Source organism: Mirounga angustirostris, unplaced genomic scaffold (assembly GCF_029215605.1).
Source record: "Mirounga angustirostris isolate CCGP_5_RB_7025 unplaced genomic scaffold, mMirAng1.0.hap1 SCAF_4, whole genome shotgun sequence".
Classification (NCBI taxonomy): domain Eukaryota; kingdom Metazoa; phylum Chordata; class Mammalia; order Carnivora; family Phocidae; genus Mirounga; species Mirounga angustirostris.
In genome coordinates, this window is record NW_026991712.1 from 107851283 (window position 1) to 107878754 (window position 27472).

Below are 27472 nucleotides of genomic sequence, written 5' to 3' on the forward strand. Positions count from 1 at the left end.
TTTTTCCCAAATGTGGATAGACTGCTATATACAAATACATATATATGTAGTTTTTTATATAATACACTCTGAAGTTGGACTGATTAACATTGGTTAACTTGCCTAAACTACTTTCACATCACTTCTTTATCCTCTAATCCTCTTATAGCTTTAATATGTCCACATCTGACAAGTACTAGTGACAGACCAGCAATTTCCCAAACACAATACAAACTCAAAATTTAAACCTCCCAAATTATAAATGTGCTGTGTTCCAAAAAGTATGTATGGACTTATGTAGGTGTGTGTGTGTGTGTGTGTGTGTGTGTGTGTGTCAATATTTTTTCAAACTGAAGATTTAGAATATGGGAAGCATTTTGCCAAATAAGGTTTTTATAATGGTTATATGCAGTGATTTGATTCTGAGATAGTTTCAATAGCCTAGGAAATGAATAATAAGGCTAGAAAATTATATATTTGCATGAGAACCGTAGAAAATACTGTTGAAAACTTAATTATCAAATTTTTAAAAACGGAGTAAATTACTGGGTAAAATGTTGAGTATTTATTTTGTGATATATGTATTTTGAAAGTCAGGCTTGGTAAATACAGGTCTCATAAGAATAATTAAGCCTATCAAGACTTTAAGGGATATTTTTGATTTAAAAACTTTAGAGAGTACTGGAAGCCAAGTATAAGCCACAAAGCATAATTTTAGTCACTGTGATGAATTAGTTCTGTGATTTATCTTTACTCTTTAGTAAGTTACTAACTCTCTGATTTTCTACTTTGGGTGTAAAATAATAATACCTATCTCAGTGGGATGAAGAAATAACAAAATAAGATAGGGGTAAGGAAGGAGAGGTCAGGGACAAGAGAGAAGGCCAAGTAGCTATGACAGGGACCACCAGGCAAGAGTGGCCTCCTCTGACATGGTTCAGGAGAAAAAGCAGATGTCTTTACATCTAAATGCTTATACCCATGAAAGGGCATTAAGATAAATACCTCACATTTGATCTATGTTTCAACTTTTAGACCTTATGTCTTTTATAACTGTCCAAACTATACATAATTTGGGATGTGGGGGTTGACATAAAACATCCATTCACTCAAAAAATATTTTTGAGTTCTTATTATGTCAGGCACTATGACAGGGTCTGGGGCACAATCCTTGACCTCGTGGAACTTATGATTTAGCAAAGAAACATAAGTAAGCAAATATAATCAACTTCAGGGTCTATGAAGTTACAGGGTATGATGAAAATAAATAGTAGTGGGATCTAAATCAGACTAGAATGAGTTAAAAAACGTTTCCTAGTAGGAGTAAGCCCATAAATTTCTGTGCATGTCTGTGGAAGGGCAATGTGAGGAATAATGTATGGTACAGTGGTTAAGAACTTGGGCTTAGGACTTCTGTTGCTGGCCAAAATGGTGGGTAGATAGATAGATAAGAAAAAATGTATGAAATGACAGTTTTCAAGACCCTGAACATCAGGCAACAAAGAACAGTGATCCCTGAGAGACATGATAAAAACAATCTGAGCTCTACGATTACCCTACTGTTATGGGCAGAATTGTGTCCCCAAAACTTATTTGTTGAAACACATTCTGAGATACTTCAAAATTCATTTGTTGAAAACAGAGGATCACATGGGAAGACAGGAAAAAATAAAACAAGACGAAACCAGAGAGGAAGACAAACCACAAGAGACCTTTAATCATCGGAAACAAACTGAGGGTTGCTGGAGGGGAGGGGGGTGGGGGGGATGGGGTAACTGGGTGATAGACATTAAGGAGGGCATATAATGAGCACTGGGTATTATGTAAGACTGATGAATCACTGACCTCTACCTCTGAAATCAATAATACATTATGTGTTAATAACAGAATTTAAATTAAAAAAATAATAATATAATAAATACAATAAAAAAATCATTTATTGAAGTACCACAGAATGTGAAAGTATTTGGATATAAGGCCTTTAAAGAGGTGATTCAGTTGAAATGAGGCTGTTAAGACGGGCCCTAATCCAATCTGACTAGTGTCTTCTAAGAGGAAATTGGTTATACAAGAAGACTACAGGAATGACAGCAGAGAGAAAAGACAATGTGAGGACACAGGGAGAAGGCTGTCATCTGCAAAGCCAAGAAGAAAGGCCTCAGAAGAAACCGAGAAACCAAGCTTGCCAACATCTTGATCTTGGACATCTAAACTCCAGAACTGTAAGAAAATAATTTTTTGTTGTTTAAGCCACTTAGTTTGTGGTGTTTTGTTATGGCAGTCCTAGCAAACCAATACACCAATTTACTGCCTTAAGAGAATTTCGAGGCCACGGTGAAAGAAGGTGAACTTAGATGTAGCCAGGCAGACTTCCTGAGTTGAAGAGATGGAGCTAAGAGTCTATAGAAAAGTAATGCAGGAGGGTTCGGAGAGCAGAGTACCAGAGAAGAAAGAGTGCAGACAGAGCACTCTGGAGATCTGTGGTGGGTCTCCCTTGGGTATTCAGTGGAGTCCTGATCAGTACATGCATGTAGAAAACTACCTGAGGCCTGGAAAAAAAAGCCACCAGTGAGAATTAGAGTGAACAGTGTCCATGTTCTCCCAGGGACTAGAATAGTACAGGATCCCACCAAAGAGATTGGAAAATCCCATAATTCATGAGATATTGGGTAGGATACAAAGAAGCGTCTTGCCTCAATACTCTCTTGCCCTCTACTAAAAGCTGCTCAAGTACCATCTATCAAATCTTAAAAGTAAGACCCTAAAGGATCAAATTGTGTCCAAGCAACTGAATTAAGTGCAATAGGGATACAAAAATATTCAACATGCAACAAAATTCATAGTATCTGGCATCTAATTAAGTATAACAGGATAAAAAGAAGCAAGAAAACATAATCCATAACGAGGAGAAAAATCAATCAATTGAAATTTATATACAATGCAATATTACTCAGCCATAAAAAAGAGTGAAATCTTGCCATTTGTAACGATGTGGATACAGCTAGAGAGTATAATGCTAAGTGAAATAAGTCAGTCAGAGAAAGACAAATACCATATGTTTTCACTCATATGTGGAATTTAAAGAACAAAACAAATGAGCAATGGGGGGAGAAAAGAGAGAGGCAAACCAAAAAAACAGACTCTTAACTATAGAGAACAAACTGAGGGTTACTGGAGCAGGGAGGTGGGCAGGGGATGGGTTAAATGGCTGATGGGGATTAAGGAGGGCACCTGTAATGAGCACTGAGTGTTGTATGTAAGGGATGAATTCTACACCAGAAACCAATATTACACTGTGTTAACTAACTGGAATTTAAATAAAAATTTGGAAGAAAAAAAAAAACTGACCCAGAATTGACAAAGATGTTAGATTTTAGCAAACAAGGACATTAAACCAGTTATTATAAAAGTGTCCTAGATGTTCAAAGAGTTAAGTAGAGGCACGGAACAAATGAAGAACAGACACAAATTAGCCTTCCCGAGATGAAAATCACTATGTGTGAGATGAAAAAATATAATGAATGGAATTAGTAACATATAAGACCAATGCAGAAGAAAAAAATTAGCGAACACGAAGGCGTAGGAATGGAAAATATCTAAAAGAAGACACACAAAGATAAAAGATCAATGAGGGGCTTCTGGGTGGCTCAGTCAGTTAAGCAGCTGTCTTTGGCTCAGGTCATGATCCCAGGGTCCTGGGATGGAGTCCCACATCGGGCTTTCTGCTCAGCGGGGAGTCTGCTTCTCCCTCTGTCCCTCAACCCACTCTCATGCTCTCTCTCACTCTCTCAAATAAATAAATAAATAAATAAAATCTTTAAAAAAGAAAAAAGATCAATGAGAAAGAAAGGAAAAGAGCATCAGTGATCCAGAGGACACAGCTTGCAGTAGTATAATATATATGTAATTAGCATCGCTAAAAAGGTGGGGTGCACAAAAACTTTTGGAAAATATAAAGGCCACAATTTTTCCAAATTTGATAAATTATAAACCCACAAATCCAAGAAACTCAACAAACTCTAAACATAAGAAACATGAGGAAGAATGCATCAAGCCACTTTATAACCAAATTGCTCAAAATCAGTGATAAAGACAATCTTTAGAGACAGAGAAAAATGATACTGTTACCTACAAAAGAAGAAAAAATAGGGATGAGTATTTCTCATCCAAGATGATGTAAATGAGAAGACAGCAGAATAATATTTTTAAGGTACTGAGAGAAAAAAATACTAAAAAAGATATAGGATTCTATGCCTAGCAAAAATAATCCTTCAAAAACAAAGATGGAATAAGTCTGAGTCCAGTCAAAAATGAGATTTTCTAAGAGTGACAAATAAATAAGATCGGGCATCAAAAAAAAAAAGATGGAATAAAGATATTTTCTGACATACAAAAGCTATAGAATTGTCACCAACAGACCACACTACAGGAAATGTTTTTTAAAAAAGAAATATTTCATCAAGCAAAAAAAAAAAATGAGACCAGATAGAAATATGAATCCATTCAAAGGAATGAAGAACACAGAATATGACAATGATATGGAAACATATATATTTTTCTTATTCTTTAAATTTATTTAAAATACAATTGACTACTTAATTATTAATAATAATAGTAACAAGACCTTGTGAGGCTTATAATACATGTACAAATAAAATATATGACAAAAAGGGCATAAAGGCCAGGAGAAAGAAAATGTAGGTTCTTAAATGATAGGTGAAGTGGTATAATATTACTTGAAGGTAGACGATGATAAGATTAAGCTACAAAAAATAAACCTGAAAATAACCACTAAAAAGTAAAAGGTATATCAAATACACCAACAAAAGATCTAAAATGAAGCGATACAAAATTGTCTATTATCCAAAAGAGGGCATAAAGAAGAAAATGGGAGCAAAGAACAAATAAAAAACAAATAGCAAAATAATAGACTCAAACCTAGCCATATCAATAATCAATTTCAATGTTAATAAGTAAATACTCCAATAAGACACAGATTGTCCTATTAAATAAAAACAAGACCCACCTATATTCCACTTCTAAGAAATACACACAAACACATTTAAATTAAAAGGGCGAAAAAATATATATACTATGTAACACATGTCAAAAGAAAGCTAGAGTGGCTATATTAGATAAAATAGATTTTAGAACAAAGATTATTATCAGAGTTAAAGGTTATTTCATAATGATAAAGGCATCACTTTTTCTAGGCATAATTTAAAATATTTATATATATAATGGGAGAGTTTTAAAATACATGAAACAAAAACTGATAGAAATGTAAGGAGAAAGACAAACCCACAATTACAATTGATTTTGATACACTTTTCTCACAAGAATTGACAGAATATGTGGACAGAAAATCAGCAGTGATACAGAAAACTAGAACACCATTATCAGTCAAGTTGACCTAACCAGTATCTATAGAAAGGAAAATACATGTTTATTCTTGTGCATATGCAACATTTACCAAAACAGACCATATTCTAGGCTACAAAAGAAGTCTCAGTAAATTTAGAGTCAAGTCACATGAAGTTTGTTCCCTGAACATAATGGAATTAAATTAGAAATCAGTAATAGAGAGATATCTGAAAAATACCCAAATATTTGAAATCTAAACAGGAAACTTACATATATAATAACCCCTCTGTCAAAGAAGAAATCAGAAGGAAATTTAGATAGAAAGTATTTTGAACTGAATAAAAATAAAAACACAGCATATAAAAAATTCTGGGATGTGACTAAAGCAGTACATAGAAATTTATAACACTAAATGTCTATTAGCAAAGAAGAAAGTTTGCAATGAGCACTGGGTGATGAATGGAAGTGTTGAATCACTATATATGGTACACCTGAAACTAATATTATAGTAGGTTAACCAACTGGAATTAAAATAGAAACTAAAAAAAATAAAATAAAAGAAGAAAGGTCTTAATAAATGATTTCCACACTAAAAACAAACAAACAAACAAATAAATAAATACATAGGGGCGCCTGGGTGGCTCAGACAGGTCAGCGTCTGCCTTCAGCTCAGGTTATGATCCCAGGGTCCTGGAATCAAGCCCCACATCGGGCTCCCTGCTCCTCGGATACCCTGCTTCTCCCTCTCCCTCTGCTGCTCCCCCTGCTTGTGCTCTCTCTCTTTGTCAAATAAAGAAATAAAATCTTTAAAAACATAAACAAACAAACAAGTAAAACAAATTAAACCCAAACAAGGGAGAACTAGAAAGCAAGCAAGCAAGCAAGCAAGCAAGCAAGTTGAAAAGATCAGGGTGCGAATCAATGAAAAAGAGAAAAAATATAGAAAAATCAATGAAACCAAATGTTGGCTCTTAGAGAAGATTAATAAAAGTGATAATCATTAACCAGACCTAAAAGAAGAGATATGACACAAATTTCCAGCTGTTAGGACTGAGAAAGGTGACATCACTCCAGATTCTACTGAAGGAAATAAAGTAATATTATGAAAAACTTTATACCTATACACTGACAACTTAAAATGAAATGGACCAATTCCCTCAAAGACACAAACTACACAAATTCACTCCAGAAGAAACAGAATAACTCAATGAATTTGAATTTGTCGTTAAATATCTTCCCACAAAGAAAACTCTAGGCCCAATGGCCATCACTGGTGAATTTTATCAAACATTTAGGGAAGGAATCATTAATTCTATACAAACTCTACCAGAAAATTGAAGTCACGGGAATGCTTTCCAATTTACGAAAACCAAAGACAGTGTAAGAGAATAAAATTACAAACCAGTATCTCTCATAAACATAGATACAAAAATTCTAAACAAAATTTTGGCAAATCCAACAATCTATAGAATGACCAAAAGGGGTTGATCCCAGGACTGTAGGATTGGATTAACATTCAAATATTGATCAATGTAATTAGCTATATTAAATGTAATATCATCTCAATAGACATAGAAAAGGCATTTGTCAAATTATAATGTCCATTTCTGATTTTAAAAAACTGTCAGCAAATTAGGAATTGAGGAGAATTTCCACAACCTGAGGAAGAACACCTACAAAAAACCTAAAGTTAACACCATAGGCAGACATGCATTAAATATTAGCTGTCATTAGTATTTTATTTCTTTTCAATGCCAAGGAAAAACAGAAAGTAAAACTCAGCCTTATATATACTCAAAAATCTCCTTCACCAAATTTTGAGTATAAACAAAGCAGGAAATAGAAAAGTACCAAAAGGGCGCCTGGGTGGCTCAGTTGGTTAAGCAACTGCCTTCCGCTCAGGTCATGATCCTGGAGTCCCAGGATCGAGTCCCGCATCGGGCTCCCTGCTCGTCAGGGAGTCCGCTTCTCCCTCTGGCCCTCCCCCCTCTCATGTGCTCTCTCTCATTCTCTCTCTCAAATAAGTGAATAGAATCTTTAAAAAAAAAAAAAAAAAGAAAAGTACCAAAATACGGGCGCTTGGGTGGCTCAGTTGGTTAGGCGACTGCCTTCGGCTCAGGTCATGATCCTGGAGTCCCTGGATCAAGTCCCGCATAGGGCTCCCTGCTCGGCAGGGAGCCTGCTTCTCCCTCTGACCCTCCTCCCTCTCATGTGCTCTCTGTCTCAAATAAATAAAATCTTTAAAAAAAGAAAGAAAAGTACCAAAATACAAATCACTTTAAATCTCTAGCTACAGTATCTACAAAACAAGGAAAGTTATTAACTGGGACCGATGGCCCAACAGAGAGCAGACCATACTTTGCATCTGGGATGAGCCCCGTTTCCCTTGTGAACCTCATTTCTACTAGAGCCCTCTGGCCTCCTCTGCAAATCCACACACAATTCTACCACCTGGTAACCCTGCAGGGCAGCCCAAAGCAATTACTGCTTTCAGGAGATATCACATCTTTTTGATAATTCTGCCAAACTATCATTTGAATAAACTTCTGAAGTCCTCAAGGTAAAATTCAAAATGTAATTCTGAGCAGTCTGCTCTATTTAGAATTCCTGTCAAATAAGTGATCCAAATTACACCAAAGACGGCATTAATTCTCCCTGAAGAAACTTCTATTGTCATCTTCTGCTTCAACTATTCTAGTTTAATAAATGTCTAAGGAAGATATTCAATAGACATTCACACTGATTAGTGTTGTGAATTAACATTTTCATTTCCCAACTAAGTCCTAAACGGGACAGTGAAACTTAGTAAAAAAGACAAATTAACTACAGAACTATCTCCTTACCATCTACCATACGATAGGAAGAAAAACAATTTATGTATTTTGAAATAAGAGTTATAGAACGTTACCATAGAAAAATAGAAAAAAACATGACACCTGCAATATATACTAATATGAATATTTGCTCAGGCATTATAATGGTTGCTTTATTATGTATTACCTGCATATTACCACCTTACAATGACTGTTACGTATCTTATTTCACAGATAAGAAAGTTGAGGCACAAATCGTTAAGTACATCTGTGATATTACAAATCTGGTAAGTAGTACAGCCAGTATTTATTCATCAACAGATGGAAAGTAATCTCTCAAATGACCATCAGGATACATTCAATAAGTCACTGGGCCATCAAGATGAGATACCATTCTTTTACCTAGTGGAAAAAGGGCAATTCTGGAAGGAGAGGTGGGTAAGAAAATGCATGACTGCAAGGGTCATTAAGCTGAAAAAATTTTAGCAAAGTATATATGTGCAGGTTGAATGTGTAGAAATTGATTCGCTACACACCTCTTGGAAATTCTTTACATATTTCCAGGAGCACACACACTCTTTGAAGAGGACCTAGTTAATACATGCCAGGCATACATTAAGTACTCAGTAAATGCTGATGATTACAGAGAAGGAACGTATTGAACTACACATACAAATACGCTGGTCATCACAAAAACTGCAGTTTTCAACCTGACTATTAATTAATTGACATCCTGGCTTCTATTGCTCTCTAAACCTGAACTAGGTAGCTCCTGATGCTACCAGACCTCTTTTGGAATTTTGATAGATTTTTTTTTCTAAATCAATATGTCAACTGTCCCCTCCTGCCAATATTTAATATTACCTGTTACCTGATATTTGCACATCTATCCAATCAATGTACATGAATCTATTTTAAAATAATAAGAGATAATCCCTAAAACTGTTTTCTCTTTCTTGTTTTTTTTTTTTTTTAGTATGAAAAACCAAGTAAAGACTCAAGAAATGGATTGTTTGTACCATGTAGTTAAGCAATTTAGTTCAGTATCTACTGTGTCCATGACTGTGATAATTGGAGGAGATAAACAGTCATCAAAACAACAGCAACACAATCTCAAAACCTAGTGTGAGACTTGCTTATAATTGTAAATCATGTTTTTTAAAAAGATATTTCTGTTATTTGGCTTCTCATTGCTTTCTATCAAGGAATTGATTTCTTCCACTTTTAAATCATTACAATTAGTGAAGCAAGCTAATATCTATCAAAGTTAGAGTCAATAATTATCAATAGAAAATACCCAGCACTACTGTTGGCCTGACCTTCTTAGCAGCACCCAGCAGCTCATTCTAGTTTTAGATTCTCATATTATCCTCAGAGAATCAACAACAGGAATTCCACTGTGAGTGGAATAGTGTGTCATAATCTTCCACACATATCATTTTATTTGATACAACAATACTTGGACGAAATCGAGGAATTGCATCTTATAGTTAAGAAAACTGTGTCTACAGATTTCAGTACCTTTCCCACTGTCTCCGATGCCTCACTGCAGTAAAAGTGAGCCAATAAATATGCTGTACATGCTACTGGGCAGGATGTTGGGTGATCAAAAAGTAAATTTATCACAAATCCTCACTAATTGAGAATCCAGTGCACGTCTTCCCCAGGTGGCTCCAGTTTGTAGCCAAAGGCCAAAACCTGCAGCTTCTCTTTGAAGGGCAGGACTGGAAAACAAAGCTGTACAGTTAGGAAGGTGAGCCAGAGCTGCGGGAGAGAGATCCAACAGGTAAACAGAAACCTTTTTGTTCCTATACACATGCTTAAAAACTTCTCAAATGCAGGGACAGAATATTTAGAAAGTAAGTTTTAATTCCAAAGCTAGTTTTGAAAGTAAATCTGTTGCTATTTCAGCAAAGGTGGTGATGAAAATTCACCATTAGAAAAGATAAATGTCGGGTGCCTGGGTGGCTCAGTTGGTTAAGCGACTGCCTTCGGCTCAGGTCGTGATCCTGGAGTCCCTGGATCGAGTCCCGCATCGGGCTCCCTGCTCGGCAGGGAGTCTGCTTCTCCCTCTGACCCTCCCCCCTCTCATGTGCTTGCTCTCTCTCATTCTCTCTCAAATAAAAAAAAAAAGAAAAGAAAAAGAAAAGATAAATGTCTCTTCAGTTCTCATAAGTGTGTGGTAACCCTACAAGCAGATAGGACCAAATTTTCCAGAGAATGAATGATGACAAAAATGGTGTTTCTACAGATACAATGTAGCTTCCAATGAAAGCCTGCATGTTTAAGAATCAGTATTTTCTCAAGTTGGTGGGGTACGAAGAGGTTCTGTCCTGCAGTGTGACTTCAAGCAAATATCTTCACTGCTCTGGGCCTGTTTACTCATTCATAAAGTAAGGGGCTTGGACTGTGTATGTCCATTAAGTGTGAGCCTAGAATTAAAAGTGAATGCTACCAGAGGCTAATTGTAGCCAACAAGAAGCTGGGAAATGAGATCACACACAATTTATAAATCTGTCTTGCTCTCCTTGGCTTGACACAGTGTGGAAATGCATCAAGCATAAAATTTTACCTCTTTCCTCAGTATTTGATATTTACAAGATAATTATCATTATAAATAATTTCCAAAGAGGTGATTCATAAACTGAGAAATATTTTCAATTACTACTATTGCTGCTCTATTGGTAGCCTACATTTATTGAAACCTTTATTATGTGCTAGGAACCAAGCTAAGGACATCACATATATTTTTATCCATCTATCTATCTATCTATCATCAGCTTTGAAACTTATTTCCTATATTGGCAATTTCAGGCTCAAGTAGAGAGGAGTAAGTTGCAGGAGACTCCTAGAAGGATGTTTATGAGTATAAAAGCTTCAAAATAATTTATTTTTAGTGACTTACAGGGAATATTGAATTTTCCTTCCAGGAATTTTCTTTCATCTTTCCTTATTCCATTCCATACATGCATACACACATACATACAGATATATTCTAATACCCAAACAAATCTGTGATGGAGGTACTATTATTTTCAGCCCTTTATAGAGAAGGATACTGAGGCTTACTAAAATAAAGTCTTCGAGGTCTCTCAGCTCAAAGTTACAAGTTGTGTCTGTCCAAAGCCATGCTCTTGGCCAACATGCAATGTCAATATAAAGTTTAATGTCTCCATTGGTAATGCTACCACCCTGTTTGTGGAATAGCTAATAGAAAATTTAGTTTTATCCAAATTATCACCTAAGTCAAATTAATAAAATACTATTTATATATCTCTATGATAATAGAGTAAAATAACTATACATTTGCCTGAAACAATAACAATTAAACCTATCATTATGAAATGTGATAAAAGCCAAACTTTACCATATATTTTTTTTAAACCAGAAGTTTCCATATTAAGCCAAAAGTTGTTGTGCTTCTAGGTTTTTCCTACCAATCTAAAAATGTCTTTTAGACAGTACCATGATAATTGCATGTCTTCTAATAAATTAAAAATGAAAAATATGACTGAGTGTCCTCTAAGTATTTTAATGCTGTCTCAAATGATCTTGGGCACAAATGCTATCACCTACATTTGAGGAAACATTGAAGCTCAAATATGTGAACATCTCTGTACTAGGCCAATTTCACTGCAAAATAAATTACATTATAAAAAATGTAGATCATGCCTAAAATGAGGGTAATGGAATGTGTATCATTTCAGTAATTGCTTTTTACCACCTAAGCTTAAGATTCAAAACAGTACTGAAAACTTACAGGAACTGCATATTTTAAATTGTGAATGTAATCAATCCAGAAAGAAATTAGAGATGATGTTGCTAGAGGAAAGCAACTTCTATTATTTTGTAATAGCTCAAAGTTGCTCATTACATTTCATTTTTGGAAGAGTCTAAATTCAGCTTCTAAGAATCATCTGCCAATTTATAATTTTAGAACTATTACAACTTTAAAATAACAGAATTTGCATATTTTTTCTAAAAATTACTTTTACATATCTCTCAAGAATATAAGTAATAAGCTTGATTTATAAGTCCTGCAAATACTTAAAAGACTAACAGTTAATGCAAAAGGACTCATTAGCTACAAACGCCATCTTGTGGTCCACGTTTTTATTATTTTTGTCGTATTAGTCTGGAACTCTAACTCAAGATCTGCTAGAGAAAGAAAGAACCCTGGATATAATTTATTCCCTTTCTCTCATTTTTACACATGGGAAAACTGGAGCTCCAAAAGGTCTAATACATTGGAAATCTTTAGAGAAAGAATTAATACAAGAGCCAAAATTTGAATTCAAATCTTTTCAACTCATACTTTTTCTATTCCTTACCATCATTGTTTTTGACCAATAATATGCATGATGTCCAGCTTAGTACTAGACACTTCAAACACCAAGCTTATCTGTGTTTGTTTAACCACATCTTGAAAGTACAGCAAACTACAAGGAAGAGCACATTTACCTTTGAATTACTGAAAAATTATCAAGGCACAGCTATGATGTTTCAGTGCATTATTTTAAAGCATTTCACACATGTGTTCTAATTTTATTCTCCTAAAGATTTATGAGTTCAGTGTGTGGACAGGGGTGGGGAAGGGGAGGATTATCAATACGTCTACTGACAAATTAGAAAACTGGGTTTAGAGAAGACATGATTAAGATTTTACAATTAGCTAGTGGCAAGCATCCTGATATCCAACTTTAATTTTTTTCATTAGTCAATCCACCTTTTTTCTTCAAGACGTTATATCATGCAGTGTGTACATGTGCATGTGTGTGTCTTAAATCCCTTCCTTTTCTTTATGGGAATTACATAGTTATTGATCTGTAGAATATAGTCTATCATTTACGAAGCACAATCAGATGAAAGTCCTTGATTCAGAAACTAGATACTTTCAGAAATTATAAATATGTAATCTTCTATTCAAATCCTTGATTAGCTTAACAACAGAAAAATTCATCTAATCCAAAGGATGGAAAAGAGGCAAAGACAGTCTATGCTCTAGCATAACTGTCCATTTCACACCTAAACTTAACTTCATTTGTACAGATAATTGAGAAATAATATCACAGAATATAAGAGATTAATGCGAATTTTTTTAAGAGAAGTTTTTAAGAAAGCAGAAACCTGAAAAACACAAAAATCTTCAAGACTCACGAAACCTAATAAAAGATGTCCATGGTTATATGAAAATGTGAGCTGTAACTATGGCTTTTGAATGTACAATTCACAACAGAAATTCTCACTTAATAAAACAACAAGATACAGCTGACTCTTGAATGACAACAGGTTTGAACTGCTTATCTGCATATTTTTTACAGGACAGTATTCTATATGTATTTTCTCTTCCTTATGATTTTCTTAATAACATTTTTTTTCTTTAGCTTACTTTAGTGTAAGAATACAGAATATAATATATATAACTTACACAATATGTGTTAATTGACGATTTTACCGGTAAGGCTTCTGGTCAACAGTAGGCTATTAGCAATTAAGTTTTTGGGGAGACAAAAGTTGCACACAGATTTTCAGCTGCACGAGGAGTTGGCACCCCTCACCCCCGCGTTGTTCAAGGATCAACTGTAGTTAATTACATAATTACTTTAAAATTCTAAAAATGACAATTGATTTTAAAGTTTCCTTAGAAGTAAATAAAAATCACACCCTGTTACATATTTCTATAATTGACTGTTTTATATACTTTATATAAAACTTGAATATTAAATAGATTATAAACTTTTAAATGAGAAAGGACACTATGTTTAGCCTGAGATGAGCAGACTCTTAGAAAATAGATGGAACTGCAGAGCAGTGCTTCTCAAACTATCGATGGTGAAGAACACAACTTTTCCTTTCAATCTTCAAGGACCATTAAGTGATGCTACTGAGCATGACTAGTCTGCAGTACATGAAGCCACATGAATCACCACAAAAGCCGAAAGATACTGGCCAATACTTAATTGGCCAATACTTAATCAACATAACAAGTCTACTAATCATCTACCTAGATGTCATGGTGATGTCTAATTGCTGTAGAAGATTTTAACTGATTACTTTCAACTTCTAATTTATCTTGTTATGAATCTGCAATAAACAACTTATGGACTGGGCATCAGTCCACACTTTAAGTAGCATTACTTTAGAGATCAACATAATTACCTAAGGTTTCCCAAACTGTGTTCCATGACATGCTAATCCTGCAAGAAGTGCTGATCTAGTCAAGGAAATTATATCTTCAGATTCACAAACCATATAAGCACATAAAGTAAGCTAAGAACTTATTTAGGAAATAAACCTGTTTAACTTTATTTAATCCAAACTTCTTTGACTACAGAACTTTTTCTTTCAAAAGTATCACTCATTAACATTACAAAACACTAATTTTCTACAAAATGCATTGAGAGACTCTAGTATAGACAGAATTACTGATTTACATTATTCAACAATTGCTCAAAAACTCCCAGTGGCAAGGAATTTATTTCTTTACAATGCAATTTAATATAATTTAGAAAATTGTAACATAAAGGAAATAGTTTTGTGTGTGTGAGTTCAAATTATACAATTTCCAAGAGTTGGTTTTAGATATATTATCTGAAGCAACGATAAAATGTGTAATCCTTCTTCCATGACTGCCCTCCAAATACCTTTCTTCTTTTCTAATTTTTTGAATGAAGATGCATTTCTAAGACCATTATCACCACAACCTTATTCTGACTACATCTTAGTTTGCCAATGTTTCTTTCAAAATGCATCATTAGGACTGAATTCAGTATTTGGGATGGCTAGTGAAGGATGTAGATAATTACTTTGTTCTATTTTTTTAAGTCAGAAGTGTTTTTCCAGCATAACAAGACTTTAATATGGCTCTCATAAAACTTAAATTTGGAAGACAGCAAATTTCAATGTCATCACCAGATAAAGACTTAGTGAATTAAATGAGCTGACTTCCACAAAGTATACTATTATTTCACACGCTGAAGATAATTTTATTGCGAAATAATTTTGGCTTGAGTCTAAAGATTCCTTTGGAAAAAAGCTAGTTAGAGGTAGATTTACAACTTGGAATATGAGAGCAGGACCCTGTCGTCAATGTAGGGGATAATATTTACCTTCTTACTTGCAATAGTAGGGGAACATTCACCTGTATCACCTGTATCATTGTTCCAGGATTACCCAAAACTTTCTCTGAAACTAATTTTAGTATTTACCTAGGAAAGAAAAACAGTCTGCATTTCTCCTGGGTGAGCAGAAGTCTGTTGATCTTCCTGACTAAGTCAGTTTAGAACTAAGGGCTACAACGAAGGCTTGGTAAGCACTGCTTTGGGGCTGGTAAAAGAAGGGCTTTGGCATTGCTCACTGGAAAAGAGAATTTACCCAGACTCCTCTTTTACTGGAAATGGATAGCTGTTGTTTTATTATCTCTTCAAATATACTGGATTTTAGTTACCTTTTATTTATATTTGCCTAAATCTTTCAACTTATACTTTCATTCTCCTTGATGGAGAAAACAGGAATGAAATAGAATTGAAGTAGTTCTGTCTTTTCAGCTTCCATAACACGGTTTCCATTAGAGGTTCACTTTACTAATTTTATTAGAGCTTATTAATTCCTAGCTTTCTTGCATGCAAAGAGGCTCCTCAACACCCACTTCCATGGGACTTTGATACTCTTTGGAAGTCATTCACTTTTTCCTCCCAAACCTCACTTCTTCCTGAAATGTGACTCCTGACACTGTTTCCTCTGTCTTCATGTTTGTATCCTGTTGCGTCTTTGCCTTTCATAGTCCATGGTCTGCAGGTATGATCATATCTGATTCTTTAACTGCTTCCCTTTTACTTTTTAGAATTGTTCATTCCTCTTATGTCTTATATTCTCTTTTTCAGTCTGTGACTTTGCAATTACAACTAAATTTTCTGTAACTTTTTAAAACCACTTTACTAAATTCTAGGGAGTATGACTGAAAATGGCCAGGGTTTCCTTCCTTTGCTCTTGCCTCCCAGAATGTGAAAAGGGTACTTTCTTCCCAGGTTTCTGTCATGTTCTAGAACAGTTCCTCTCTGTTGGATGGAATTAAGTCTAAGGAAGCTATTCCCCCTCACTGCTTCTTTTAATTCATGTAGATGAACAGAGTCCATCACTTATCTGATCCCAGTTTTCAAAAGAAGAATGAAATTTTGGACAGAAATCTAAATGCCACCCAGAATTCTGCTTATCTGGCAGTTTTATAATCATTATTAATATAGACTGACCTCTTCAAGTCACCATGCTTGGGAGCTCTCTTTACCTGGACCAAGGTGTTTTAAATTTACAAAATTTATAACACACTCCAAACTATGTAGTGCACCTCTGAATTGAAAACAAACAACTCTTTCGCTAGAATTTATTTTACCATTCCCCAACATAACAAGGAATATATTTTTAAATAAATACAACTATACTTGAACTTCTGGGACGTTCAATGCTCATCTATTACTTACTTTGTTGGACTACTATAACATATATATATGTTTGTGTGTCTTTTTAAAATTTCTCTAATTTTCAAGTGGTCTATAAATAACTACTCTTGGATTTTAGGAAAACATTAGCTGTATTATTCATCTGGCTAGATGGTATACTTTTGCAATGATTTTTTTCTTTCTTCACTTATTTTCCAGAAAATGTCCTATGCTATAATAATTTTTTTGTTTCCAACACTTCCATGTTGACACATATATTTGTATTATTCCATAGTGATAGAACCCTTCGACTAAATCTGTTCATTACAATTCAAGTAAATAAAACTAATTTAAATACTCTTCCATTAAAACAAAGCCATAGTAACCAAGTGAAAAATACATAGACTTACTGTTCTTCCCCAGTAAATTCTAAGGTCTGAATGGCAAGATTTAAAGTTTGAATTTGGATGCTCCATAGTGCTTAGCACAGGATTTTGATGGTAACAGAATCTTAAAGGAATGATTTGACATGAGACAACTGACATTCTTAAATAAGATTGATATAATTTGAAATGAAATGTCCTCTGGCCTGGTTATTTCTTGAAATTCTTATCCAGAAAGTTTTTAAAGCCTAATGTTCATAATTATTTGTAATAGTATTGTCTGTGACAGCAAAAAAATAACATAGAGGTTCAACTATTAGTTGTTACCTTTGCTAATAGAAGTATATTAACATGATTGTATTATGTTAAGATTATACATTATACAGAAAAGTAAACAAATGAGAAATATGGAATGCAAAATAACACATACCCACTGTAATCATCATGACACAGAATAAATAAGTCATCATGTTTTCTGAAGACACATTCAGAAAGGGTCATGTAGAAATCTTAAAATATTTTGACCTGAACATAGCAAATTATTTTTCTATAATTGTATTTAAATATGCCACTCTCTCTAGGAGAAAAGGTTACAGGCATTCTTTATTTTTAATTTATATATTAGTGTACCTAGCTTTTGTTTGTTTTTAGTGTGCACATATATTAATTTTATAACCACAAAAATAAAACCATGAAACAAGGACTTCCATACATTAATATCATACAGTAAACTGCACAAAGGCATAAATTACATTACTTTAAGTATTACATTCACTTAAGTATTATATTCACTTAACTATAAACTGGTTTATTTGGCAAAAATTAACATTATGTGATCTTTTCACTATGATATTAAAATTGAACTTTCAAAGAGTATATTCTTTCAGTTTGCAATACCTACCAAAGACCACTTCCTTTCAAATCTCTCCACCGTCATCATAATCATCATCAACATCAGCATAAATAACCACATAAACAGACACACTTCTGTACCTACCAGAGAACAATTAGAAAATGTCCATGCACTTAATCTAGCATGTCATGTTTTATGGTTTTAACATCCCTCCACATTTTATCAGGAAGTAATTTTCTTTGGTTATTTGGGTACCAATATACTTTGAAATTACTCACCCATGTTCATTTGGAATTTTGTTGTAATGCTTTGTTAATTCTTGTTTTTAAAAATAAGTGAAATTTATTCTTAATTCTAATTATTGGTCATATAGGACAAAATGGAAATAGCTTCATTTTACTTATTTAGAGTTCGCTTGGAGATACCTGTTTTATATTTGATATCAACTATCTCCAAGTAAATTCACACATCTAAATACTACATCTCAATATGACAATAGTTGGTTTCCTATACAGACCCATGCCTCATATTTATAATCTGATTTTCCTCTCTCACTTTGAGATTTAAATTTTAAGTTATAAACGAGCTGTGACCATTTCACTTCATAAAACAAGTCCAAAGGCAAATGTTTATACCCCAATTCATCTATCATACCAGGGACAAACCCCTTCAGGGATTTATATTTGCAAATGTTGATTAAAAAAAAAAGTATTTCCGTAATAATGTGATTAAATTAAAAAAGGAAATGGAAAGATTCTCGAACATTTCACTTCTCTGTATACCTAAGATATTCTGAAGTTAACAGATAACAGCAGACAGTTACTGTTTCAGGCCACACAGTCTATGTGCTAATTAGGAAGCCTTGATTATTTAAGGGCTCCAACTTCCTGATTATGCTTGGACTGATACGGCAAATCAGCTAAAAGTTATTCACTCAGGGGAAAAACAACAAATAATTGAAACTGTAGGGTTTTTTTGAATTGAAAGAAAACCAATGATTCCTTCAAAGTTACATATTTAAGATGCAGTGCACTTGATACATTTTAGTAACATTTAGAAATATAATTCATTTGGAGGAAAGAGTTAAAAACATACTGATATAAACTGCTGTGAAGAACAAGATTGGCAATATGGCACAGTGATGCTAATTTAACAATATTTTATATAAACTGAATTCAGTCTATGAGAATGACAAAAAATATGAATTTATATGACAGGTATAGTCAAAACCCAAACATTTCAGTTGGAGTTCAGTGGAATTGCTATGAACACTTTCCCTTAAAAAAATAAAGTCCACACTTAGAAAAAAAATTTTTACAGATCCTATCACTTAAAGGAAAAAACAGTTAGTGCATTTGTCATGTGATTTTTATACCCTAATATATTTATGTTTTATAATCATAATCACTTATAGTATATTGCATATTTTAATTTTTGAGGCATTTTCTTATAAATTATTTTGGTTGGTTGTCATAACAATTCTGTAACATCAGAATGAACAGTTCTAATGTAAAGGAGAGAGAAGGCTATTTTTGTGGATTTAAATAGTTAAGGGGTAATAAAGCCTATGGTGGTCAATGTGCTTTATTCAACAAAATATTTTAAACCATTTCAAAATCTGAGACTTACGGGAAATTCCTTTGAGATAATTGAATTTACTTAAGGTTGTTAATGTAGAACAAAAAAAATTAAGGAGAGAGAGAAAACGATCTTTTCCATCACTTGAGGCTCTAGGCCACTGCCATGAAATCCCTGTGTCAGGTCACATCTCCATCTGGTGCTGCAACTGTTCCCTAACGATTAGGTCTCATCACGTCCAGCTGTGTTGCACTCTGACCCATAAAAGCCAGAGTGACCTTTCTAAAAGGCAAGTCTGATAGATACTGTTGTTTCCCTGCTGAAAACTCTTCAATGGCCTTTCCTATTTCCCTTAGGATGAAAAATAAAAGTCTTACTATTATCAGGCCCTCTTCAACCCAGTGGGGTTCAGGACACATGGCAGCAAGATATGGCACCTGGCCAGACTGAGTATTTTAAGCTGAAGTACTTTGAGACTACGACAGAAGCAGAAAAGTCACTTGGAACTTTCACAACCCTCATCCCCTGATGCAGGTGATAAAATCCTCATATGAAAGGTGCCTTCCTTATATCCAGAGGAAAGAGACGTCCTTATCAAAGGGAAGCAGCACAAAGAAGACACCTAACAAACAGGACTTGTTAAGTTTGTTTATTAAACTTACCTCATACTCCTTAATCTACCAGATTTCTACACAACTACCCACCTTTCATCAATTCTCGCATATGTCCTTAGGAAGGCTTCCGTGTCTCAGAGAACTTACATTAAATCAATTTTATACTTTTCTCCTATCAATTTATCTTCCTCATTTTAATTTTCAGACCTAGCCAAGGATGCTAAGAGGGTTCAGGAAAACTTTTTCCTCCCCTACCAAAACCTTGTTTTTCAACTCAACACGACCTGTGCTTCTCCAGCCTCCAAAAAAGAACCTCTGTTATTTGAACATGTTCGCTCACTTCTAGGATTTTCTGCATGTGTTTTCTCTGACTGGAACTCTTTCTCACATCTTTATCCGTCTACCTTATTCATCATTCAGGTCTCAGTTTAAACACACCCTCTGCAGAACCTCCCTCATTCCTTCTAGATCAGGTTAGATGCCTTTGTAATGTCTTTCTAAGCTAGAATGACTTATACTTTACTATAATCTTTTGCATTAATTGTGGGTTCCCCTGGGTGAACTGTGCCTCCATGAGAAAGGCACTGTATTTGTCTTGCATGCTGTGGTCCCCTCCAGGGCCCAGCACAGGGTCTGCTGGAAGTAGGGGCTTAAGAAACTCGTGTTAAATGAAAATATCATTATCAGTTCATCTTTCAAAATATACAGTATTTTATAGTATTAAACTGACATGCACTACAGACTACAAAGCATAAAAAATAATATTCTTAATGTACCAATTTCATATAGTCATTAATCCAGCCAGAGATAAGGTGAAAGATGTATGTTTAAAATGTACCTGCTAGGAAGAGTATGTTTAGAATACGCTAGGTTAAAAAAAACGTGATAGTATAAAATTTATTTAAAATAACAACCACCTTGGGGAGCTGTTAGTTGTAAAAAAATAATCATTTGAAAAGCAAAATGATGACTAGGTTCTATCTTGAACTAAAAAAAAGAGAGAAGGGCTGAACTAAACTAAACTGAACTAAAAAAAAAAAAAAAAAAAAGAAGAGCTCTTTTGTTGAGGTTTTGAACAGCTACAGAAGGTAAGGTGGAATCGGCAGGGACACAAGATATAGGACCTGATTTGATTTTCTGCTCGTTCAAACCTCTGGTTCTTTTCTCATGTTGCAAACCCTTTCTAACATAAGAGAAGGAAAGGAAGAGGAAAGATAGGAGAATCAGTAGGAAGCATTACCAAGTGCTTTTGAAAAATTCAAATCCTTCCAAAACACGAAAATATGGGGAAAACAAATAAAGCAAAATGGTATCATATTTCTTTCTCACATCAAGGCTCAAAATAGGCACTTGGGGCATGCTGTGTAAGAAGGAAGACTTTCATCCTTCCTCCACATAAACACATTTGTTTCAGTGGGTGGGTTCAGCATTACTCTCTTGGCACCAAGCCACCAAGGAGGCTTTTGAATGTGACACTTGGTTCCTTAATAGACTCTTGCAATAAAGGACAGACAGAAAGTTAGAGAGGATAACTTTCATAAAATGAAGCAATATCATGTATCACTAATTACCTGTTCATAATAGTGGATATTCTCCTCAGCCATATCTGTAAATGCTGACTTGATATCATTTTGCATATTGTGTTTCCATCTTTCCCAATCTGCTTTCAGGGCATTATTAGCACATTCCACTTTATCTTCAAGTTTTCCAATCTCTTCTGTAAGCTGAATTAGATCACAAAGAGAGAAGCATCAATCTACGATCTACGTATTCTTGTTACTGAATGAATTCATCAAATCTAAGCCAATCATTTTATCAAAACAGCTTAAGAATAATTCTTTGTTTGGAAAGTCACCGGCATTTACCCTTTGTACTAAGCAGTTATAGTAAAAAGAAGACTGGATTCAGCCAGAGATGCTGAGTAGAGTTCTAAGGTCTGCCACCAATTAGCATTTGACCTTGGCTAAGTCCCTCAAACCTTGGGCTTGGGTTTCACTATTTATAAAACAGAGGAAATTGAACTACAAGTTATCTCAAAATTTTTTGCATTAAGTCTCATTACCACTATTGTTTATGGTGATAATATTTATGTTAAGAGGTATGGTTTCATTCCCCAGCTTCCCATTCCTGGGCCTCATTTTTCAGTTGTTTTTAGAAGGATCAATTAACTGACATGTTATAACATCCACTCTGATTATGCAGTCCAACCTGGAGGCCCAGGGGATTAACCTGCCAAACATCACGGAGCTAGTAACAGAGGCAGGTTTATATCTCAGGACGCCTGACACCGAGTCCATGTGCCATCAGACAGGTTTAGTGTGATATTTACACCTCCTCCTATCTCACCCACCAACCTCTGAGCATGTAATCCATCAATGTATTGTTTTGTATTTAGTGTATTTACATACTAATACATATATTTATACATACTTTATTTATGTACACTATTTATTCATAGGTTCAGCACATGTTTATTAAGTGCCTTCTCTGTACCAGGCATTCTTCTAGGTCTTGGAGATTCAGCAGTGAAGACAACAGACAAAAAAATCCCTGCTTGTACCAGAGCTTATACTCAACCGGGGAGAGACAAACAAAAAGCAAGATAAATGAAACAGGAACTAGCGATCGAAAAATTAATGCTAAAAAGAAAAATGAAGCAGAAAAGTAGGGGATGTAGGATGATGCAAGTTCACATAAGATGACAGGGGCAAGCCTAAATGAGGAAGCGTCATTTGATTAAACATCTGGAGTCAATGTGAGAGTGAACCATGAGACTCTCAGGAGAAAAATCATTCCTGGCAGAGGAAACCACAGGGCAACAGCCTGGAAGTGGAAGCTTGCCTGGATGGCCCGAGAAGAACGTGGAGACTGGCATGGCCATGGCACGTAGTGGAGTGAACAATAAAGTTCTAGGAGATGAAGTCACAGAAGGAACGGGTGACCATATCCTACTGAGCCATGCAGTTTGTGGTAAAATTCATGGATTTTATGGGATAAGATCCTAGGCCGGGAAACTTCGAGCAGAAATGACACCATCTCTCTCATATTTTCAAAGGGGCATCATACTTTACCACTGTGGTGTGACTGAAAGTATCTGAAAGAGGTGATTACTTAAGAAGATCCCCATTTCAGAGGCGTTAAAATGTGAAAATGTCTTAGAATCAAAATATGTTATTTTGCTTCAAATGCTCATGTGAATTATTACTCTTATTATTATTTTCATCATCATCATTATTATTTTTGCCATGGAATTTCACTTTTCTATCCTTATTTCATCACAGCTTTATTTGCTTTTATTTCCTAAGAATAGACATTTGGTATTATATAAATTTTCCATTGCCAATGGGAGATCTATTTTAATAGTAAGGTTGACTTCCATGTTTTTTGCGGGGGAAAGGAGATTTTTTTTACTTGTTTTGTGTGTTAACTATCTCAGTGAGGCCACTTATTACTTTTTGAGTATGTATACTCTTTGGGCTGATTAAATCTTAGAGAATCCGTCTAAAGAGTTGTTAATGGTATATTAGTGGGATATCTGATGGTGGGCTGTGGATACTAGGGGATAAGCTAAGAGTGAAATTGCTGAAAGTCCAAATATTTCAAACAGGATCTGGGTGTGCTGGAAAAAGTTCAGGGGTGGGTTAGAGAACTTCACTCCTCTGGGTTGTTGGATGAAATTGTGCCATTTTCATAGCCAGATGGAAATTATTAGCAAAATGTCTCTCTTGCATAGAATCAGGAGGTACATACACCAACTGTAAACTCACTATTATTCTCCTCTGCTTAGCTTGTGCAGTCTAAAATTGCTATGCACTGCAGTGGGATTACTGGCAGACTGCTCTATTAAAATTGGCTTTAGGAAACAGGGTATCTAAGTCATATATATTTTATCTTTCTCCCCTTCCTGACAGTTTAGCATGATGTCCCAGCCATAAGGGGTTTATAAGAGTTTTCCCTTGATCAATCTGCAACTCCCTCTCATAAAAGCCCTTGGAAGTGGTGGTTTGGCTGGTTGGCGCTCCTGCTCTGGCTGAGAGCTACTAGAGAAGTCCTGTCCTGTTCTCTGACCTCACTCTCACCTACAGAAAAGAAGGTTTGTAGCCTTACCAGCACAGCATTGGGATTAAGAAGACTGATAACAAGTTAGACTGACTTCAGTTTAAGTCCCACTTCTGTCTTTATAGACTATGTGGCACTGGGTAAGACTAGCTGTTGACGCCCCAGTTTCTTCAGCTGTAAAATGGATATAAAAATAGCAATGCCTACCACATAGGGGTTTTAAATGCATGAAATAATGAACACTAACTGTCTGTCACAGTGCCTGACAATTGCCTACTAAATGTTAGGTATTACCATCACCACCACCACCATCATCATCACCATCGTTATCAGTTGGTGAAACTGAAGTTGATTCCTTCTCCTTTTCCAGTATTTTGAGCTCTAGAAGTATCGCATTCCTCCGCCAGGGTCTTGGTCTTAAGTCCATTCCTAGTGCTATTGCTTAATCTGTTCTCACCAGGGTGGAAGATGATGCATATGCTTTAAATATATATGATCAAGTCTTGTCATTTTTTGCAGCTATACAGGAGTAATTTTTCTTTCTTTGATGATTTCATCATTATATCAGTCGGAAAAGGAGAAAAGAGACATTAGGTATTTCCCCACACTGAATCATCTTCCCATAATTTCAATTCTAGGAAACTCTAATTGATAATAAGCACAAAGCACCTAGTTCAAATGAAGAATGAGCTGGACCTTATCTTTCCTAATACTTTACAAAAGCATAGTATGTCCTTGTCCTTAGTTGACTTCAATTTTAGCAAGTTCTTTGGTATAAGGAACTGTGCATTTGGATGGTGCCATCGGGCTTAGGACATATACACTCAACAACAGTTAAAAGAAGTGGGAGAGTAAGATGTGCCAGAACCTGGAGGCCAAGGAAGGTTTCAATAACTCTAAAAGTAGGAAATTCAATTCATATTCTCTACGACAAAATAGCACAGAAAAGACTGAATTAAAAAAGGATTAAGGCTTGAATAATTGTTTTCACAAATCCTGGAAGCGATTTGGCCCTCTGTTAGTGGAAAAACAGAAGAACCAAGCAACCCTTTTTGCCAGGAAAATGTTGTAATACCAGAATAAGTAATACAAGATTGTAAGATAGTGAAAAAAAAGGGGGGGAAAATTTATATTTAACAGCAAGGCTAATGGGTAATTTCTAGCTTCAGTTATATTCAGCTAAAAATTAGCCACACAATCAAATGAAAACCATTAATACTAAGAACTCAGGCAAACAAAACAAAGCCTTTGTCCAGTAGTGACTCCCTACTATGGTACCAGTAATACCAACGAGAATAATAACCATTTATTGCATTTCTGCCGAGGGCCATTGCATTAAGCTATATACTTTACATATTTCATTTAATCTGCATAATAATGTTGCAAATTTGGTATTATTATCTTCCTTTTACAAGTTAGGAAACGGGTAGAAAAAAAATGAAAGAGATCGCAGAGCTTTTGTGACATTATAGAGATTCAAACCACGGCCTGCCTAAGTCAAAGCCCATGTTTTTTCCACACGGACTGAACAGCACCAAGCTAGCTTGCCTGTGGATTTCAAGGCTGAACTGATGCAGCTTTAACTCAAGGAGTTTGTAATCTATTAGAATATACATAAACAAAAATGAAATAAAAACTGAAGACTATATAATATGAAGCAGAATATGATATATACCACAATGGAGGAAAAAATTAAAGTGATATAGGAGGACACAGAATGGAGGATTATTTCTGACTGGAGCAGGGGACATTTTGACTGTCAATTCAGTAGGCAGGGACTGGGGAAGAAACACCTGGATGAAGGTAAGGCATAAACAAAACGGCATGCTACAGACTGTGATAACAGAATGGATAAGAAGTAGGTTTGGAGTCTGGAGGTAGGCAAGCAGAAACAAGAAATGCTGCTGGATAGGTTGATTAAATATTCACTGCTTGAGGGTATAAATGATATTGAGCATGAAATGGATTCTTCAGGAAATGGTAAATCACTAAACGTTTTTGACCAGGACAGAGCTGTATTTCCTAAGTCAGAGACATGCAGGGATGGTTAAAGAGAAAGGAAGGAGTAGAGGGAAAAAAGGAAACCAGTTAATGTTCATTGAAGAACGTTATGAAGAAACAATGATAAGTAGGATCTGCTTCATCCCCATTCACTCACTCATCCAGCAGCATTCACTCAGCATCCATCTAGTTCGTGTTAGGAACTAAGATAAAGGACATCCAAGACTGTGGTGTGGGAAGACCCAGAACCCACCTCCTCCCATGAACACACCAAATCTATACCTATATACAGAGCAATTTCTCCTGAAGATCTGAGGGCTGATTGAATAGCCAGACAAAAAATACCACAAAGAAAGGTAATTGCAGGCCAATATCCCTGATGAATATAGACGTAAAAATCCTCAATAAAATAGTAGTAAAACAAATTCAAAAGTACATTAAAAGGATCAGATACCATGATAAAGTGGGATTTATTCCAGGGATGCAAGAATGGTTCAACATCTGCAAATCAATCAGTGTGATACACCACATTAAAGAGACAAAGGATGATGATCTCAATAGATGCTGAAAAAGCATTTGACAAAATTTGGCATCCATTTATGATAAAAACTCTCAACAAAGTAGATATAGAAGGAATGTACCTCATCATAATGACAATGTCATATATGACAAACCCACAGCTAACATCACACTCAATGGTGAACTGAAAGCTTTCACCTTAAGATAAGGAGTAAGACAAAGCTGCCTACTGTACCATTTTTATTCAAAATAGTATTGGAAGTCCTAGCCAGAGTAATTAGGCAAGAAAAAGTAATAAAAAGTATCCAAATTGGACAGAAGTAAAACTGTCACTATTTGCAGATGACATGATACAATATATAGAAAACTCTAAAGACTCCACCAAAAACCTATTAGAACTAATAAATAAATTCAGTAAAGTGTCAGGGTACAAAATAATATGCAGAAATCAATTGTGTTTTGATACGCTGACAACAAACTACCAGGGAAATTAAGAAAACAATCCCATTTACAACTGCATCAAAAAGAACAAAATACCTAGGAATAAATTTAACTAAGGAGGTGAAAGACCTGGACACTGAAAACTGTTAGACACTGATGAAAGAAATTAAAGACAACACAAATAAATGTAGGGTTATTCCATACTCATGGACTGGAAGAATTAATATTATTAAAATGTCCATACTACCCTATTCAATCTACAGAGTCCACAAAATCCCCATCAAAATACCAATGGCATTTTTCAAAGAACTAGAAAAAATAATCCTAAAATTTGTATGGAACCACAGAAGTCCCCAAATAGTCAAAGCAATCTTGAAGGAAAACAAACGAACAAAAACAAAAAACAAACAAAAACAAAGCTGGAGGTGTCATG

General features: G+C 35.0%; 1 protein-coding gene across 8 annotated transcripts in view; it reads right to left on the bottom strand.

Annotated features, from left to right (window-relative positions):
- The window catches only part of SNX7 (sorting nexin 7), a 168877-nt gene that overhangs the window by 71287 nt on the left and 70118 nt on the right, over nt 1–27472 (bottom strand). For all 8 annotated transcript variants that reach the window (XR_006794438.3, XM_064588769.1, XM_045897129.3 and 5 more), the window contains exon 8: nt 21591–21743. Coding sequence is in view for 7 of the 8 variants with exons in the window: in XM_064588769.1 (XP_064444839.1) it covers nt 21591–21743 (153 nt within the window). In the remaining variant the exon portion in view is untranslated. The remainder of the gene's footprint in view (nt 1–21590; nt 21744–27472) is intronic.